Consider the following 16,414-nt stretch of genomic DNA (forward strand, 5'->3'; position numbering starts at 1 on the left):
CCTGCTGAATTGAGTACTGTTGTCTGAATCTGAACAGGAGAGCTAGGAAGTGATGCTGTACTGTTTTGGGGTAGAAGAAGATTATGTTTTTCTGGAGTATGTTTTAGCTAGCTGAGAATATATCCTTCCAAAGTACAGAAAAGCATTTTAATCTGCCTCTAAAATAATGTTCTAGAACATTCTCCCTGCCCCCACACCTCTCTGTGAATGAAATAACTGTACTGCGGATAGGCTGCCTATCCGGCACTTTCGACTGCAGACTTTTGTGAATGTTTACAGGCATGGGTTGAGTTCTTCTCCCCCTTATACTCATAAAATCACTTGTTCTTGGTATGCTTTTCAGCTGTGTACCACAACTTGATATGGTGCTTATGTTATCTGGTGAATATAAGTGGGAGCAGAATTTGGACCATGGATTTTTTTAGTATTTTTCCTTGGAAAACATACATGATTTTAAAGGCATATACCTAAATTAACTGTATTGGTTGGGAAGGGTTATGATGCAACACATAGAGAGGTCTTGCTTTGTTAGTGAAATTCAGTTGTGCACTCTTCTAATAATGTTAGTACCTGTGGCAATGTGTGACACATCGTTGAATATCATCTATTTAAGATAAACTCTTGATCGTATTCTGGAGACAATAGAGAGGAATGATATTCAATCCTGTGATTAAATTAAAATGTAGAGGATACTATGCTGTAGAAAAGCTCTGCACCTAGAGTTTTACTTTTTTAAAGATGAATTCTGCTGGGAGATGTTACTAATGTATTTTCTTTCAAGATGTGAACAGACTTTTTTAGAACATTAACAGAAATTCCTGTATTGGTTTTTAACACAATTTTTTAAAATAAAAAGTTTACAGTCATAGCAAAAAGGCTTTGCTGACTATTTACATATTTGCCTAAAATACAGATGAATAAACTTGTTTTTCCAGAGACACTTCCTAATATTTGCTCTTGCTTATGCTGTTTCTTCATGATGCAAACTATATGCTGAATTATAAAACTGGTTTCCTAAAGAGTGGCGATAGAAATATCCTATGAAGTATTTAGATAAAAGTTTGAAATAGTGTCCTCAATATTTTGTCAGTAATTGGGTGATCTTGCATTTTAGTAATCAAATTTACATGCTACTTTAAATCAAGATAAAAGCATATTGCAGTTTTACTTTTTTTTTTTTTATATACCTGTTGAATTCTAATGATTCTCAACTCTGAACTGCTTTTAAAATAGGTGCCTTATATCTTGATTCAAGAAATGTGTGGAAAAAATATCATTTTTCATTATACTTCCCATCTCATTCTTTTCATGATTTGTTCATTGTCGAGCTAAAGATCAGTTGGAAAAGGAGAAAATAAAAAAATACAGGTATCCTCTTGAGCAAATTGGGGTTTGTCCCATAGATGTGAATGTGTGTATTATTTTTCTCTCTGAATGTCAGACAACTAACATAACCCTAAAAGACTGTGAAGCCCTGTTTCTCCAAATGAGTATTAAATGCTTTTCTCCTGAAACAATGTAATTCCTAAGTGGTATCTAGCCACTGTACCTAGAGAAGTGTTTCATGCACAGCTGGTGTAGTTTCATACAGAAGCTTATCATCAGTGTTAGACAAAAAAACAAAGAGGTTAGCAAGTGTTGAAACTGTCAAGTTGTGGGTTGTTTTTTTTTTGTAGAATGGACTCTCTGGTTCTTAGTGAATCAGATTGGGCAAGATTTAGTAAATTGAATTTTCTCATGGTTAGGATTAAGGTAAGTTTCAATTTCTTAAATATTTGTCCTGATGTAAAATTGTTTTTTATTAATTTTTTTCTCTTCAGGAATAAAGTCTGTTCTGCATTGCAGCAAAGTCCTGTGGTGTCCAGCCTTGGAATTTCTGAAGGGGGGTGATTTGTCCTGGTCTCTTTCATGCTTACTTGAGCACCATTTTTTAAAAGCCAAGGAAGAGTCTGCTTCTGAGGCAAATCATGCCCAATCTTACACCAAGCCTGTGCTGGGAAAGGCCTGTTACTGTAAGACTTAATTCTGAACTATGATTTTTTCATTCTTAAAGTTCCATATTACTGCTGTATTTCTGCTGTGTTAACAAACAGCAAAGATAAGGTGTGAAGAAACATTTTTTGAAATAAAATCGGTATTTGGAACAACTAAGAACATACTAGGATTGTGTTTGCAAATGCAAGTTTCAATATTTCTTTCAAGTGCTTTAATTGCAGCTATAGTGAATATGAGAGACAATACAAGAGACAAATGTTCTGTCTTTCTCTAATTTGCGAGTGATATGAGTTTAGCTGGGCCCAGAAGGACACTTAGAATCATAGAATGGTTTGGTTGAAAGGGAGCTTTAAAGATCATCTAATTCCAACCCCCATGCATTGGCAGGGACACCTCTCACTAGACCAGGTTGCTCAAAGCCCCATCCAGCCTGGCCTTGAATACTTCCAGGGAGGGGGCATCCAGAACTTCCCTGGGCAACCTGTTGCAGTGTCTCACTACTCACACTACAGAATGTCGTCCTAATGTCTAAACCTACCTTTTTCCAGTTTGAAACTGATCCCACTCAACCTATCACTACATGCCTCTGTAAAAAGCCCCTCTCTGGCTTTCCTGATGACTTTTTGATACCTTTGGGATTGGCATTGTTTAGAAATGATTGCATGTAAGAATTTCCATTCTGTTCTCAGCAACCTTTGAGGTGGGTGTTTGGTCTGTAGAATTAAGTCTGTACAACTGGATAATGAGAGAAGTGGGAGCAACTGGACATTTAAGAGCAATTGTAAACAACTGATGCTGTTTGCAAATGTAGCAGTTGGTGCAAAGAACTGCTGGAGGTTGGCCTGCTTACAGGTAAGCACCTAATTATCGTGCCTGGCATTTTCCTTTATGCCACTGTCAGAACAGAAGCTGAAGGTTTTAGGTATGTGAGCGCACTGCAGGTAAGAGCTGAACTGACCCAAACCATGTTCATCTAATGTTGCTTCTAAGACAGTAAGTCCTCCTAAAGTGGCTTTGGACTCTAAGCTGCTTTTTGTTGCTGTTTTGTGAGACAAGGCTGTGACTGGTCCTACAGCACCAGTGAACTTGCAGCTTATGAACTGCTATGCCCCAGAGCCCTCATGTGTTTTCCTGTCTGAGTTTTATAGCATTCTGGGAAGAGTTGTCCCTATGTCCCCCCACAAGTATAGCCCCAAGGAGAAAGTATTAAAATAGTTCTGCTTTTGACTTCTAATTTTTGAAATGGGAATAGAAGTGCAGCTGAAGTTAACAAAGAGAAACTAGTACAGCAGTGTTCCTGAACACAGAAGAAAAATGCCATCTGCCTTAGTCACCTTCCAAAGGATATATTTAGAGGCACCTCAGAATTAGAAAAAAACAGCAGGGAGCAATTATTTCTGTTAGAATTTCATATGTTTTGCTCATCTGTCTGATGGCATAAGCAACTATGTAGATGCTGGCATTCAGATGGCTTGGGATAAAGTTCTTTTCAATAAAACCAAGTTGCTCTAAAATACATATGTATGTGTGTGTGTATGTTGGGGTGGTCTTGCATATTATGGTTTTGCTTATGAAATCATTAAAGCATGTTTTTCTTCTAACTGTTCACCCTACTGCTGCCCTACTAGTAGGCATCTATCCTGACCATGTTTGATCTTACAGCTCAGCATGAGAAGCCAAGTAATTAGGAAAATGCTACAAATTACTTCAAATGGATATTGTCCCATATTTGGGAGGGTATTGCAATAAGCACGTCAATCCCAGGTTTGTTAGCTGTTCGTGCTTATGGTTTTCACTGATTTGAAACCTCCATTGGATGGTGTAGCTTCCTCTCTGTGAGAGTGGGAAAGGATCCTCTGGGAAGCAGTCAGCTTTGAATGACCCATCTGGGACCAATGTCATTACTGGCAGAGATGAAGACTTACATGAAACTTAAGTTGGAGACAGATCCTTGAAGATATTCTAGATGATGGATGCCCACGGAAAACAGCCATATAATTAACACAGCTATATGTCAAACTCATAAATTGCATCTGAAAAGCCACCTCTCATTTTTTCTCAAATTACAAACAACAGATTTGTGTCCTCTAAGAAGGTTGTTCTCTGCTGCAGCAGCCTTCAAGAATAGCTTAGGCTGAAATGCTCTGCTTGGTTTGATTATCGGTATTGAAAAGTGTTTTGTGAAAAACTGACTTTGGAGCTGAAATTCTTCTACTGTGGTTTTTACGTTATCTGGCACAACGGGGTTCAATCTACTGTGATGTACAGTATCAAGAAATGCACGATGAGCTATTCTACACAGCACAGGAACCTCACCTGGAGGATTATTTATGTTGCTCATGCTTGAGGTCTGAACAGATGCTAAGCACCATTATATGAAGAGGTGTAAAGCAGGGGATCAATCCTCAATCTGTAACACCCTCTAGCTTTATAGAATCATAGAACAATTTAGGTTGGAAAAGACCTTTAAGATCATGGAGTCCAACTGTTAACCCCGCACACTGCCGAGTCTACCACTAAACCGTGTCCCTAAGCACCACATCTACACATCTTTTAAATACCTCTGGGGCCAGTGGCTCAGCAGTTTCCCTGGGCAGCCTGTTCTAGAGCTTGACAATCTTTGCAGTGAAGAAATTTTTCCTAATATCCAATTTAACACCCACCCCCCCCCAGGCACAACTTGAGAACATTTCCTCTCCTATCACTTGTTACAAGGGAGAAGGGACCGACAGCCACCACACTGCAACCTCCTGTCAGGTAGTTCTAGAGAGCAATTAAGTCTCCCCTCAGCCTCCTTTTCTTCAGACTGAACAGCCCCAGCTTCCTCAGCTGCTCCTTATAGAACTTGTTTACACTTTTATCTCCCCTTTCTCCTCTTGTTTTTTTCATTTTGGTGACAGATGTTAGTGGTTCATAGAAATAATTTTCAGCTTGGATTTTTGTGGGGTGTAGAATCAGCTGCGCCAAGTGCATCTCCAGCCAGAGGACCATTGAGTTACATCTGAGACAACCCTGGTCCACAGGACTGTGTAAACATCCCTCTCTCACCAGGGTAACTAACTCTCAGAAGGCTCTCTGGGGATTTCTTCTCTCACCCTGCTTCTCTGCTCAGTGCTTTGCATGAGGACTCCTGTTTCAAAGTGTGCTGCTGTCTCATCTGTGAGGGGAAAAGCTTACCTTGAATGGGATGGATTCCCAGAGAGACACCCAAGAAAAACAACACAAAGCGTCTAATTGGTAAGACTGTGTATGTCACTTGTTTCTCAATAATAACAAAACTGAGCGAAAATAATCAAGCAAAAAAAGTATATTAGTTTCCAGGCATTCATGTCTCTCATGTAGGCTGGAAATGAAAATTCCGGTGGGATTGATTTGGGCACTTACAGAAAGCAAGAGGGTACTTTGTGGTTACAAAATGCTGCAGCTACTCCATCTCTTATTTGTTGATGGTTTTTGCCCACCATTCTTTATAATCTTCACAAGACAACATGGGCATGAGTTTTTCATTTGATTTTCAAGTTTGATACCCACATCATGGTTTTGAGTATCAAGTGTGTTCATTATAATAGAATCATAGAACCATTTAGGTTGGAAAATATGTTTAAGATCATAGACTCCAAATGCAAATGAGTATCTCAAGAAAAAAAGTGAATCTTAGAGGAGTGTCCTGGAGCTTTTCCACAACTGTTGATGGATGAGCTTTCACATCGTGGTGCATTGCAGTTCTTGGTTTGCTCAAGACTGGATTCAAGTGAGGTTTTTGGTGGTTATGACTCCTGTAATCCAAATACAGGAATGGCAATACAAGGTCACTGATATGTTGACTTGTGACTGATCCTTATTCTTCCTTATTGTGTTTTTCTGGACTCTTCCATTTGTCTTGTGGTAAAATGGTTTGAAACTTCGGGGTACTCTTAGAACATCTGTGACATTTTCTTGAGATGTAGGTCTGGCTTAACTTACTATAAAGGCAGGCTGTCCTATCCTTCTTTTCTCCTTGGAAGCCATGCGGCAACAAGATCTCTAGAACAGTTATCATGCTGTCACAGTCCTAACCCAGTTTGGGATTGAAGCCGCCTTATCTCAGGGCACAATCGCCCTGTTTGTCTATCAGGATTTTCTGACACCAATTATATATATTCAGGACAGCCTCTGAATTACTTCATAGAACAACAAGGGATTCCAAGTTACTGTTGGTTGGAAAGGGTCAGGAGGAAAGCCAGGCCCCTGGTGCAGCTGCTTTGTGCCCAACTCTCAGGGCAGTCAAAGGGAGGCCTGAAACTTGGCCCTCTCGGACACAAGCATATTTATGTGAGTGATTAAATATGTAGTGGGAGATTCCTTCTCAGAAGTAGGAAGGGCAAAATTGCAGGCAGCCAAGAGCTTGGTTGGAAGCCTCAGGTTTGCAGCTGGTATTCCCTGCAGCTACAGTCCAGCCATGCACACAGGTAGGGGAGAGAGGAAAGAGCTGTGCTCTTCTGTCTCCTCCTCTAGCCTTGCTGGAGGTTTTCTGACAAACCTGCCAGTCCTGCTCCACTGGTCTGTTACCAGATCAGGTAGCCTCAGGCTCTTTCACTTTGGTGACAAGTTTTTTCTCACAATGTATAAAATTGTATTCTGTTTATCAGTTTCTATCTCCATATGTATTTTATTTGATGTCAGAAATTCCCGGTGCTACCATATGCCTTTGAAGTAACATATCCCAAACACTGCATCTTTCCATCAGCATGGGCAAGGGTCTCTAAGGAGACCTCTGAACATTCATCTCTCCATCCTGCCTCTCCCTCTTGCATTGGGAAATAGGCTGTGGTGTTCACTTTCCCCTTCGCTGATGCTCATGCCTGCAAAAATCCTTTTCTGGCCCAAACCTGGCAGCCAGGCAACACTTGGGGCTAGCTCAGCCCACTTCCCTGCTGCTTCTGTTTTTCTCATGACTCTCCTGATCTCAGGTATTTCTACATTTAGCAAAGTTCCGTTGACCTTGCAGCACTGTGTCCTGCAAGCACGACTGTCCTGGTTCACTCTTTGAGCACTTCCATGCCTTTTAGAGGACATAACAGCTCCAGCTGTTCTTCTCTTCAAAGAGCAGCTGCTCCTTGATCACCTTTTCCTTAGAAAGAGCCTCCCAAACTTTTAGTACTTCAACAACAACTTACCTTCAGGCACTTCAGTGCCTTCCCTTCAGGCACTAAAATAGTGAAATCATTTTTATATTTTTTGATTATGAAATAATGAAATTCTGTACCCTCATCCAGGTCATTGATGAAGATGTTGAACAACACTGGTCCCAGTACCGACCCCTGAGGGAATCCACTAGTCACAGACCTCCAACTAGATTCTGCCCCATTGACTACGACTCTCTGATTTCTTCCTTTCAACCAGTTCCTGATCCATCTCACTACCTGATCACCAAACCCATACTTGATCAACTTATCTACAAGGATGCTGTGGGAGACGGTGTCAAATGCTTTACTGAAATCAAGATAAACCACATCTACCGCTCTACCATCATCTATCCACCTAGCAATTTCCTCATAGAAGGCTATGAGGTTAGTCAAACATAACTTACCCTTGGTAAAACCATGTTGACTGCTCTTGATGACCCCCATGTCCTTGATATGCCTGGAGATAGTGCCAAGAACAAGTTGTTCCATCACCTTTCCAGGGATGGAGGTGAGGCTGACCGGTCTATAGTTACCCGGGTCCTCCTTCTTGCCCTTCTTGTAGACTGGAGTAACATTTGCTATCCTCCAGTCCTCAGGCACCTCTCCTGTTACCCATGACTTACTGAAGATGATGGAGAGTGGCCTAGCAATGACCTCCGCCAGCTCCCTCAGCAGCCTTGGATGCATTCCATCCAGACCCATCCATTTATGGATGTATAAAATCATTAACAGCTCTTTCTACCAGTAACAAAGAGGATAACCAGAATTTATTATTACAGAAGAAATGAATTCAAGTTATGGGATTCACTTACTATTGAAACAGTTGTTTAAAGGCAATGTACAACATTTTGCCCCTGTTTAAACTTGGTGATACTGGGTAGCTGCCTTGAAGTAATTTCACAGGGGAATGACAAATCAAAATAAATATTTTGTTTCCTTGAATTATCAGGGCCTTTTCCTCACAAAGGGGAAAAAATCCTTGGCAAAGGATTTGTTATTGGATCCCTCTCTAATTCCGTACATTTTTTGAATGCAGATTCTCACAAAAGATTCTGTGGATGGGATTCAAGTGGATGGGATGGTGTACTACAAGATCCACAGTGCTGTCAGCACCGTTGCTAATGTCACTGATGTCCACTCAGCCACATTCCTCTTGGCACAGACAACCCTGAGGAATGTTCTGGGTACACAGAGCTTGGCTCAGCTCCTGGCAGGTCGTGAGGAGGTCGTGAGGTCGTGGCTTTAGAATTCACTGACGAGCATGGAGATATTGTGCACAGTATCCAGGTAAATCTGGCTTTAGAATTCACTGACGAGCATGGAGATGTGTTCTGGGGAGTAGCAAATTAGAAACAATCTCTCTTTCTTTAACAATGACAACTGGATTTTCCTTTATGGTTTGTTTTGGTTTTGTTGTTGTTTGTTGGTTGTGGTTTTTTTTGTTTGTGGATTTTTTGTTTGGTTTTTGTTTGTTTGTTTTGGTTTTGGTTGTTCTGTTTTTAATTAAATGTCTCATTGCTTAGGGTCAGAAAGAGTTACTCTCAAGGTATTTCCCCAGGTTCCTGTAGAAGAGCTGTTTCCTATCAAAAAGCAATGAAGATTCTGAAATTGTCCAGCAACTTATATAAGTCAGTTTAGTCTTTACACAGAGGCTGCTGCTCGTGGAAAGCTCCATCTGTCTTGAGCAGACCTGTTGACTGAGGCTTAGTTAAGGCAAGGCTTGTATCTTCTGTCATTACAACTAGGAGGACAAAACCAAGTTGTTTCATGCTTTAAAATGACATAGGAACACGGAATCATAGAATGATTTGGGTTGGAAGGGACCTTAAAGATCATCTAGTTGCAACATCCACTGCTATGGGCAGGGACACCTCCCACCAGACCAGGTTGCTCAGAGCCCTGTCTAACTTAACCTTCAACACTTCCAGGGAAGAGGCATGCATAACTTCTATAGGCAACCTGTTCCAGTGTCTCACCTCCCTTTGTTTTTTTATTTCGCAGCCAAGGAAGGAGCAGAGAAGAAATCCAACCTCTGACTTACTCTTCTCAGTCAAAGACAATGCATAGTCAAATCAAAGATGGCCTGTACTCCTCTGCAGCCAGGGCAGAGCTGGGGTCATGGTGGTGATAGGGGTTGCAGTGGCACCCTGGAGCCTGCGCACAGAATGCCACAGGGCTAGGAAGTCACTGTAGGATTACTTTGTGAAAGGAAGACTTTTGGTGAGTGACCACCTGGAGAAAGGATGGGGATGATAGTTTAGGAGGCAGTGGAGAAGCCGCACAGGAGACACCGGCATTTAGCAGCAAGAGTTTCATAAGGTTGTGGTTCCCACTGTACTCACACCCCATTGGACATCAGTGTCCCAGGAGGGCTCCGTGCATCTGTTGTGCTGTGGCCTTTCTTTCTTTCTGAGCAGCAGGGCACAAGGCCTGGTTTTATCTCTGCTCTTCATGGGTGGTTGTCTCTTTGTCCTTCAGGCTATTCTTGACAGTGCCATGGAGCAGTGGGGTATCATAGTGGGTCATGTGGAGATCAAAGATGTCAGGATTCCTGTGGCCATGCAGAGGACAATGGCAGCAGAAGCAGCAGCTGCTCGAGAGGCAAGAGCTAAGGTGAGACCCACAGCAACGTCTATCCCCAAGCTCCCATATCCTTGTTCCAGGCATCCAAGTGCCTGTTTGTTTATTCCTCATCATAAAGGTGGATTTTCCCCACTATGAGCAGCATCACAATGCCTTTTCCATTTCTCTTACTTTGCAGGCTGTGGCAGCAGAGGGAGAAATGAATGCTTCTAAGGCCCTGAAGCAGGCCTCCATGGTGCTGGCCGAGTCTCCAGCAGGGCTTCAGCTGCACTACCTGCAAACTTTAACAACCTTGGCAGCAGAGAATAGCTCCACCATTGTCTTCCCTCTCCCTATAAATATGCTTGAGAGTTTGGAGCAGAAAAACAGAGGGGGCTAGAGACTGTTCTACACTAGATCCTTGGGTAGAGGGATTTAAATTGTTTCACAGGAAGCAAGGGCTTCCAGATTACCAGGATGAAAGTCAATGCATGCATGGGTCCTCTGTACCAAAAAAAAAAGAGTAAAAATGGTTTAATAATCACACATAGCTCCCACATGAGGAGACTGCATTTGCAAGGTTCAAGCACTAAGCAGTTTCAGCTTAGAATCATGTCCAAGTGAAATGGAAAGAATATATGCAAAATGCAATCAAATATGTAAAATCCATGTCAGACTTAATATGAAATTTTAATTATGCTTTTCACCACATTTTACAGAGTCTTGAGTGTAGAAATTATTTGAATATTTGTCTGCTAAGCAAGAACCTATGAGCTCTTGGTGTACTCCACACAGTGAAACTGTCAGATACCGGTATTTAACTTGAGTCCTGTGGAGTGGAAAGAAGGATTTGGCCCCTAACCTTAGGGGTGTTCTTTCATAACTGTTGGCAAGAGTTACTGGATCATTGGTATGTCAGTGGAATGACCTATATTTTGTCTTACATGAGTAGAAATCAGCACTTGTTTTGCTGACCTCAGCTGGATTTTGCCATATCACTGGCACTTCTAATAAGCTCATAATAAAAGAGAATATAAGTCCAGGTATTACAGTCATATTTCCTAAATGTGAAAGCTGGGGCAAACCTCAAAGAAAACAAATTGTCCTATGTTAATTTAAGTGCCTGTCTTGCACCTTCAGGAGGTTTCTTATCCTCCTTGGCAGTTGTAATGAAGCTGTGGTGCAGGTTTTTATAGATCAAGCCTTCCCCACCCTCCATTCAAGCAATACCTGGCAGCTGAGTGGGGCATGTGGCTCATACCTGAGTTGAGCTGTCATTACACTCGAGTTTACAACCTTCAAAAATATCTGGGCAGCTTGCAGTTGCTGACATGCAGTCATGGAGTGTCTGTTAGGAATCTGAAGGTTCTTGTGGGGGAGCTGCTTAGGTAGGTGCTGCTGATGTGTAGTGCCTCCTCTACACAAGGCTTGCTCCTCCCCCTCCTATCCAGTGGGGTCATTTGACTCCAAAAGTACCAGATCAGCATTAACTTACTAGTTATCATATTGATCCAGGCCCTTCTTATTTTTAACTGCAGTGTAACACACACAATCCAGGTGGCAAATTTTTGCATTCAGTAGCTGCAGGCACAAAGACAGGGGTATGAGCATCTGAGGATGGTGATCTGTTCAGCAATCACAGCTTTTCATTGCAGCTCTTATCAGCTTCAGACATGACTGCTAAAGGGAATTTTGGCAGCAAACTAAAGAAGTTAAACCTGTATTTACAAGTCATCTACTTAGTAATGTTATAAATTTATATTTTTTTACAGGCTATTTCTTATGCTAAGAGAGGTTTTGAGTTTTGGGGTTATTTTTCACAATCAACGTAGTTTGCCATTTGTGGAAGCCTTTCTAACTGTGTCAGCAAAATCACCACCTTTCCCTGGAAAATATTTCCCTGACAGAGCTGTTTGCACAGCCTCAGAAGCAGCAAAGCTTTAGAAAAGTCCAACCGCAGATTGTGTCAGGTTTCCATCAAAGTAATTAAAAATTAATTAAACTCTAGGAACAAAAAAATAAAAAGGAAAAAAAAAAAAAGGGCTTGAAAGTCTTGTGACTACAGAGGGAAATTAAAAAGCAATTCTGTGCCCTCAGTGAGCTACTGACACTAACTAGCCCATGCAGGACTCTTGGGTCAGGCACAGGACACATCCAGTGCAGTTGCCCATCCCTGATGCTGGGCTAGTTCCAGTTCCAGCTTCAGAAGTGTGTATGGGAATCCTGCTATTGAACAAGTGGGGTAATTTGTTCCCCTACTGAGGACTCATAAATAAAATAAGAAATTAACTGATGTGCTGAAGCATGAGTGTTAGTATCTCTTTTCTTTCGGTAGCAGTGTAACTCAGGCTGTGCTTGAGAAGGCCATGAACATCCAGACTTCTTTCTGAGCCATGCAAATTGCTTGGCTTCTTTTATGTTTGTTTGTTTTGTTTTGTTTTGTTTTGTTTCGTCTTTGTTGTGTTTTGTTTTGTTTTTGTCCAATGATTTTCCATTTGACACTGCAGGATAACTGCTTTGTTATATAATGGATCAGGGAGGCACAAATTCCAGCTCTCTCTTCACCAGTCTCAGGCACAATAAACACAATAACTAGTACAGTAACTGCAATTTTTGTTGTATTACCCCCCACACATACATCTACAAGAAGAAACCCCAATAGGCAAAACAAGTAGCAACAGAAGCAGCCCTTCAACGTCTCAGGTGCCACTCTGATGCACGGAATTGGCAAAGAAAGTTCAGGAAGAAGCCAAGTTGTAGTCACATAGATAAGATGTGAGGAGCAGAGCAGGCGTTCAGAGGCGGCACGGGTTGTCAGGGCTGTTCATGAAGTCCTGCAGCTCAGCACAGTCTTGCCGGCGCAGGGTGGTGCGGCACTCGCTGTCTTCGGGAATTTTCTCTACCCAGGCTTGTGCATCAAGGAGGTACTGCATCCTGAGTGCAAGCAGGACAGGTAAAGGAGGTGAGTCACTGCTGCTGATGTAGAGCAATGGGAAAGCTTAAACCCTGTGACATTGCATCCCACTGAGGCATCTCTGAGATTGGGAGGAGTTACAGTAGCTAAGAAACTTGCCTGAAGCCTAATTTCACTACAGGTTAACTGAGTTTTGAAAGTCTGGAAAGTGTCAGTGCCAAGCTGGGACAAACCTGGCTGCACTTGTGCTTTGAGTGAAATCAGGGAAGCTTGGGCTAAGTTTCTATTAGAGTTTTCTGGAGTGGCAAAAAAAGCCCCCAGTGAACACCAATGGGGCACAGGGAAGGGGTGCTGAGTTTCAACAGAGTATCCCAAAACATTTCTGAATTTTCTGGTTAGAAGCCGTGTAGCTTCTGGCATTTTATGCCTGGACTGGAGAAGACTTTGGAGGTTGCACCTCTGGTGCGAATCTTCAGCCTTTAGCAGCCTTCTGTTGAAGTAGGTCTCCAGCTTCACCCTCATGTTTGTGTCATATAGAGAGGGGGAGAGGGGAGTTATTAATGTTTTAGGAAATGGTGCTCACAGTTTGTTTGAGGAGGTCTCCCTCCTAGAAGCTTTCAGAGGGACTACCTTTCTCCATTTTCTGTGTAGTGAAATGAAACATTTATGTCTTCCTTGCTGAGTATTTGATAGTCTCAGACTAAATCCTCCTCAGATAAATTCCCTTTTTTCATTAAAGTATGACCATGAGAAATTAGAAGAATATGATATTTGCATGCATGATATAACACAGACTTTGTGAGCTGCTCTTAGCCATGGTCCCATCAGTTTCTTTTGCAAACACAGGGGCTGTGTAAGGCATCTGCGGTGGATGGAACTGTGTAGTGTTTCCCATTCTCCTTTTGTAGCTGAGTTTTAACCCAGTGGAGTAAGGGCCAGATTTTGATTCTGAGAAGCGTGGGAACCAGGCTCTGCACAGATAGATGAGTTGATAGATAGAGCTGTGTTCCCCACAGCTTGGCTTCTGCCTATGGAGTGGTACTCTTCACATTTTAGTAAAGCTGGCAGAATCAGCCCTTAAGAAATTTTGCCTTCCCTTTGCTTTGGGATGTATTCTAATAGAGAAACTCCTGAGTTCATAGTCTGGTAGCAGCCACTGCTGCTCAGAAACCATTGCACTTACTTGTTGTTGCAATCAACTGTTTGCCCATCTTTCCCCATGAGGAGGTAACGTTTGCCAACAACTACATTTAACTTGCACGTGGAACGCTTTAGGAACTGTCGGTGGGCACCCACTTGGATGCTTTCATCAGCAGCTGTGGCACAAGAAAAGAAAACCACATTAACTTCTCCAGTAAAGAGCAGAACCATAACCCACAGGACACAACCAGTTGTGTTAATAATCAAAGTACTCCAAACAGTGCAAAGAGTGCACATCTGTAAAATTATGTTTTGCTGACTCCCAAACACAAATAAGTGTTTCCATCTGTCTCCTGAACTAACATTTTATTTGCAAGGACTGGTACTGAAATAATGCCCCGGGGTCCAGGGAATGAGTATTCACCCTACTAGTTCTCATTGATACCCTTGATAACGGCAACAGAGACCATCCTCATTCAAAACAGCTCCATAAAACACAAAAGATGATAACTCTCGTTCAGTCATGAACTGTTTTGAGTGCAGTGCCTTCTTTTTCTTCATCATCATGACTTCATGCCTCTTCCCAGCCTTTCTGAAGCCTGCTGAAAGCTCGTTGATGTTCATAAGCTGCATCATACAGCACAAACCAAAGGGAATTTCAAAGAGATCAAATATAAGGATGTGGAAAAGAGGGAACTCTTCTTCAAATTCAAAAGATGTTTCTCTCAGCTGCCAAGAAACAAAATATTCCCAGTGCTTGCCTGTGACTTGTCAGTACAAACGCACTGGGGCCTAGAGCTCTAAATCCTTTTAGATCCTGTGGGTTTTCTGGAAGGATTAATGAAATTTTCCATCATGGTACAGTAATTCCCCATAGCTGCTGTTTTGATCAATAGGTACAGTAACATTTCCTTGCATATGAAAAGTCTTGGGTGTTACTGATGCTGTCTCTGGACACACAAAATATGGACTTAATTTTTGGCCAGGGACTGGACAATGGGCTCAGATAACAAGTTGTGTGCTGTGACATACTGGGTGACATTGCCAGTCCCCTGGGCAAAGATCAAAGGAGATAATTATTTGGTTGCAGACAGGGAAGATTTTGAAACCTCTGAAGTTGCTTTTTAAAGGCAATCTCTGGCTGCCAAGCTCAAAACTGACAGCCACATGACACCACAGTGGTTGAAGGCTGAGATGTCACCTGACAGCCTCTCCAGAAATTACTTTGAAGAATATCACTGTTCACTGATTCTGCTAATAAAGTAAGGTTCAGTAAGGGGTGGCAGGCCTAAAAGAAGATGTTTTCTGAGAGAGTGCAAATCTTTACACTGCACCTAAAGAAACAGAGAAATTCCTCTTTGTTTTTATCATTAAAACAAAGTTATGGAAGTTTTCCTGTGTTCATTGACTACAGGCAAGGCATTGTAGACAACTCTTAGCCTGTTCTGCAAGGGTTGCTAGTGCTTAATAATTAATTAACAAGCACTTAAAATCTTCATCTAGCATCAAAACAGAGATCCATGGGTATGATAACAGTAGAAAAAATGTAGCTCTGTTCAGCTGTAAAGTGGAAGAGTTAATGCAGAAGATCTATTATCCACGCTATGCATATTTTTGGAGGGTTTATCTTAGACCAGCTCAAGTTTTGAGCCATGGACTGAATGCAGCTGAAATGTGTCTTCTGGTTTAATTTCATCTGAAGGGATTGAAACTCATGTACTCTGGGATTGGTGCACAATGTGACCCAAAGCAACCTACCTCTGAGCTGAACTGGGCAGTGAGGTAGCTGCAACAAATGAGCCTTGCAAGGAATCAGTCTTCTTACAAACCTAGTGTAGAAATGTATCTGACCCTACTTCCTACAGCAAGAAAAGGCATCTGCATGGCTGCCACAGTCACCTCCCCTGTTACAGGGGGAGTCATAGATCTCCTGGTGGTGCCTGAGCCAACAGGACAAAGATGTGACCTTGAAGTCCCAGCAATTACAAAAACATTCCAACGTTTGTTAGCATTCCAAGTTGGAACACTTTGCTACTAGTTAAAAGAAAGCTCACTGAAGGAAAAAAAATCAGTAAAAGGAAAATTGGCTTCATCCTGGCTCAAACTAGGACAATGGCTCATACTGGCGAACATGTAATCAACCAGGTTTTCCTACAGGGGAATGAAAGGAGCCAAACGTTTTGATACTTACTGGCTTTAAGGATTCTGTGGATTTTGCCCTCATAGTAATCAAAAACATTCTTCTGTGTACTACTGAGGATCTCCACCTCATACACTGCAATAGAAAACAACTGTGTGAGGCCAGATGGAAACATGAAGTTACATCCAAAATGTAAAAATAGTTATACTTTTACCAGATGTCTATTTACAGAGGCTGGTGTACCATCTATTCACAAATTATGAGGATATGAAAAATAGTAATACGAAAAATAGTAATCCTGTATATTTAATATGTTTTAGAAAGTCAAGTATTCATAAATGACCTCTAGATTTGTGATGTTGGTTTGTTGTGGGTTTTTTTTTGTTTTGTTTTGTTGTTGGTTTTTTTTGTTGTTTTTTTTTAAATAAGCTCCTGTAAAAGTTTTCACTTTTTTTTCCTGTCCTTCTGTTAACATCTAACTTACCAAAGCTGCTGAAC

General features: G+C 41.7%; 2 protein-coding genes across 2 annotated transcripts in view; one reads left to right on the plus strand and one right to left on the minus strand.

The window, feature by feature from the left end:
• The first annotated feature begins 1,677 nt into the window (after positions 1–1,677).
• Positions 1,678–10,122, plus strand: STOML3 (stomatin (EPB72)-like 3). The gene is made up of 5 exons (XM_009998363.1): positions 1,678–1,752; positions 8,197–8,396; positions 8,441–8,447; positions 9,639–9,773; positions 9,922–10,122. Exons 1-5 carry the CDS (start codon positions 1,678–1,680, stop codon positions 10,120–10,122), a joined length of 618 nt encoding a protein of 205 aa, XP_009996665.1.
• Positions 10,123–12,517: 2,395 nt separating this feature from the next.
• LOC104389379 (complement C4-like) overlaps positions 12,518–16,414 on the minus strand; it is a 47,985-nt gene continuing 44,088 nt past the window's right edge. Inside the window, exons 39-41 of the mRNA XM_009998364.1 lie at positions 15,968–16,051; positions 13,820–13,952; positions 12,518–12,656 (exon numbers count right to left, since the gene is read on the minus strand). Coding sequence (XP_009996666.1) covers positions 12,518–12,656; positions 13,820–13,952; positions 15,968–16,051 — 356 coding nt within the window. The remainder of the gene's footprint in view (positions 12,657–13,819; positions 13,953–15,967; positions 16,052–16,414) is intronic.

Source organism: Chaetura pelagica, unplaced genomic scaffold, assembly GCF_000747805.2.
Source record: "Chaetura pelagica isolate M959 unplaced genomic scaffold, ChaPel_1.0 scaffold105, whole genome shotgun sequence".
Lineage (NCBI taxonomy): Eukaryota > Metazoa > Chordata > Aves > Apodiformes > Apodidae > Chaetura > Chaetura pelagica.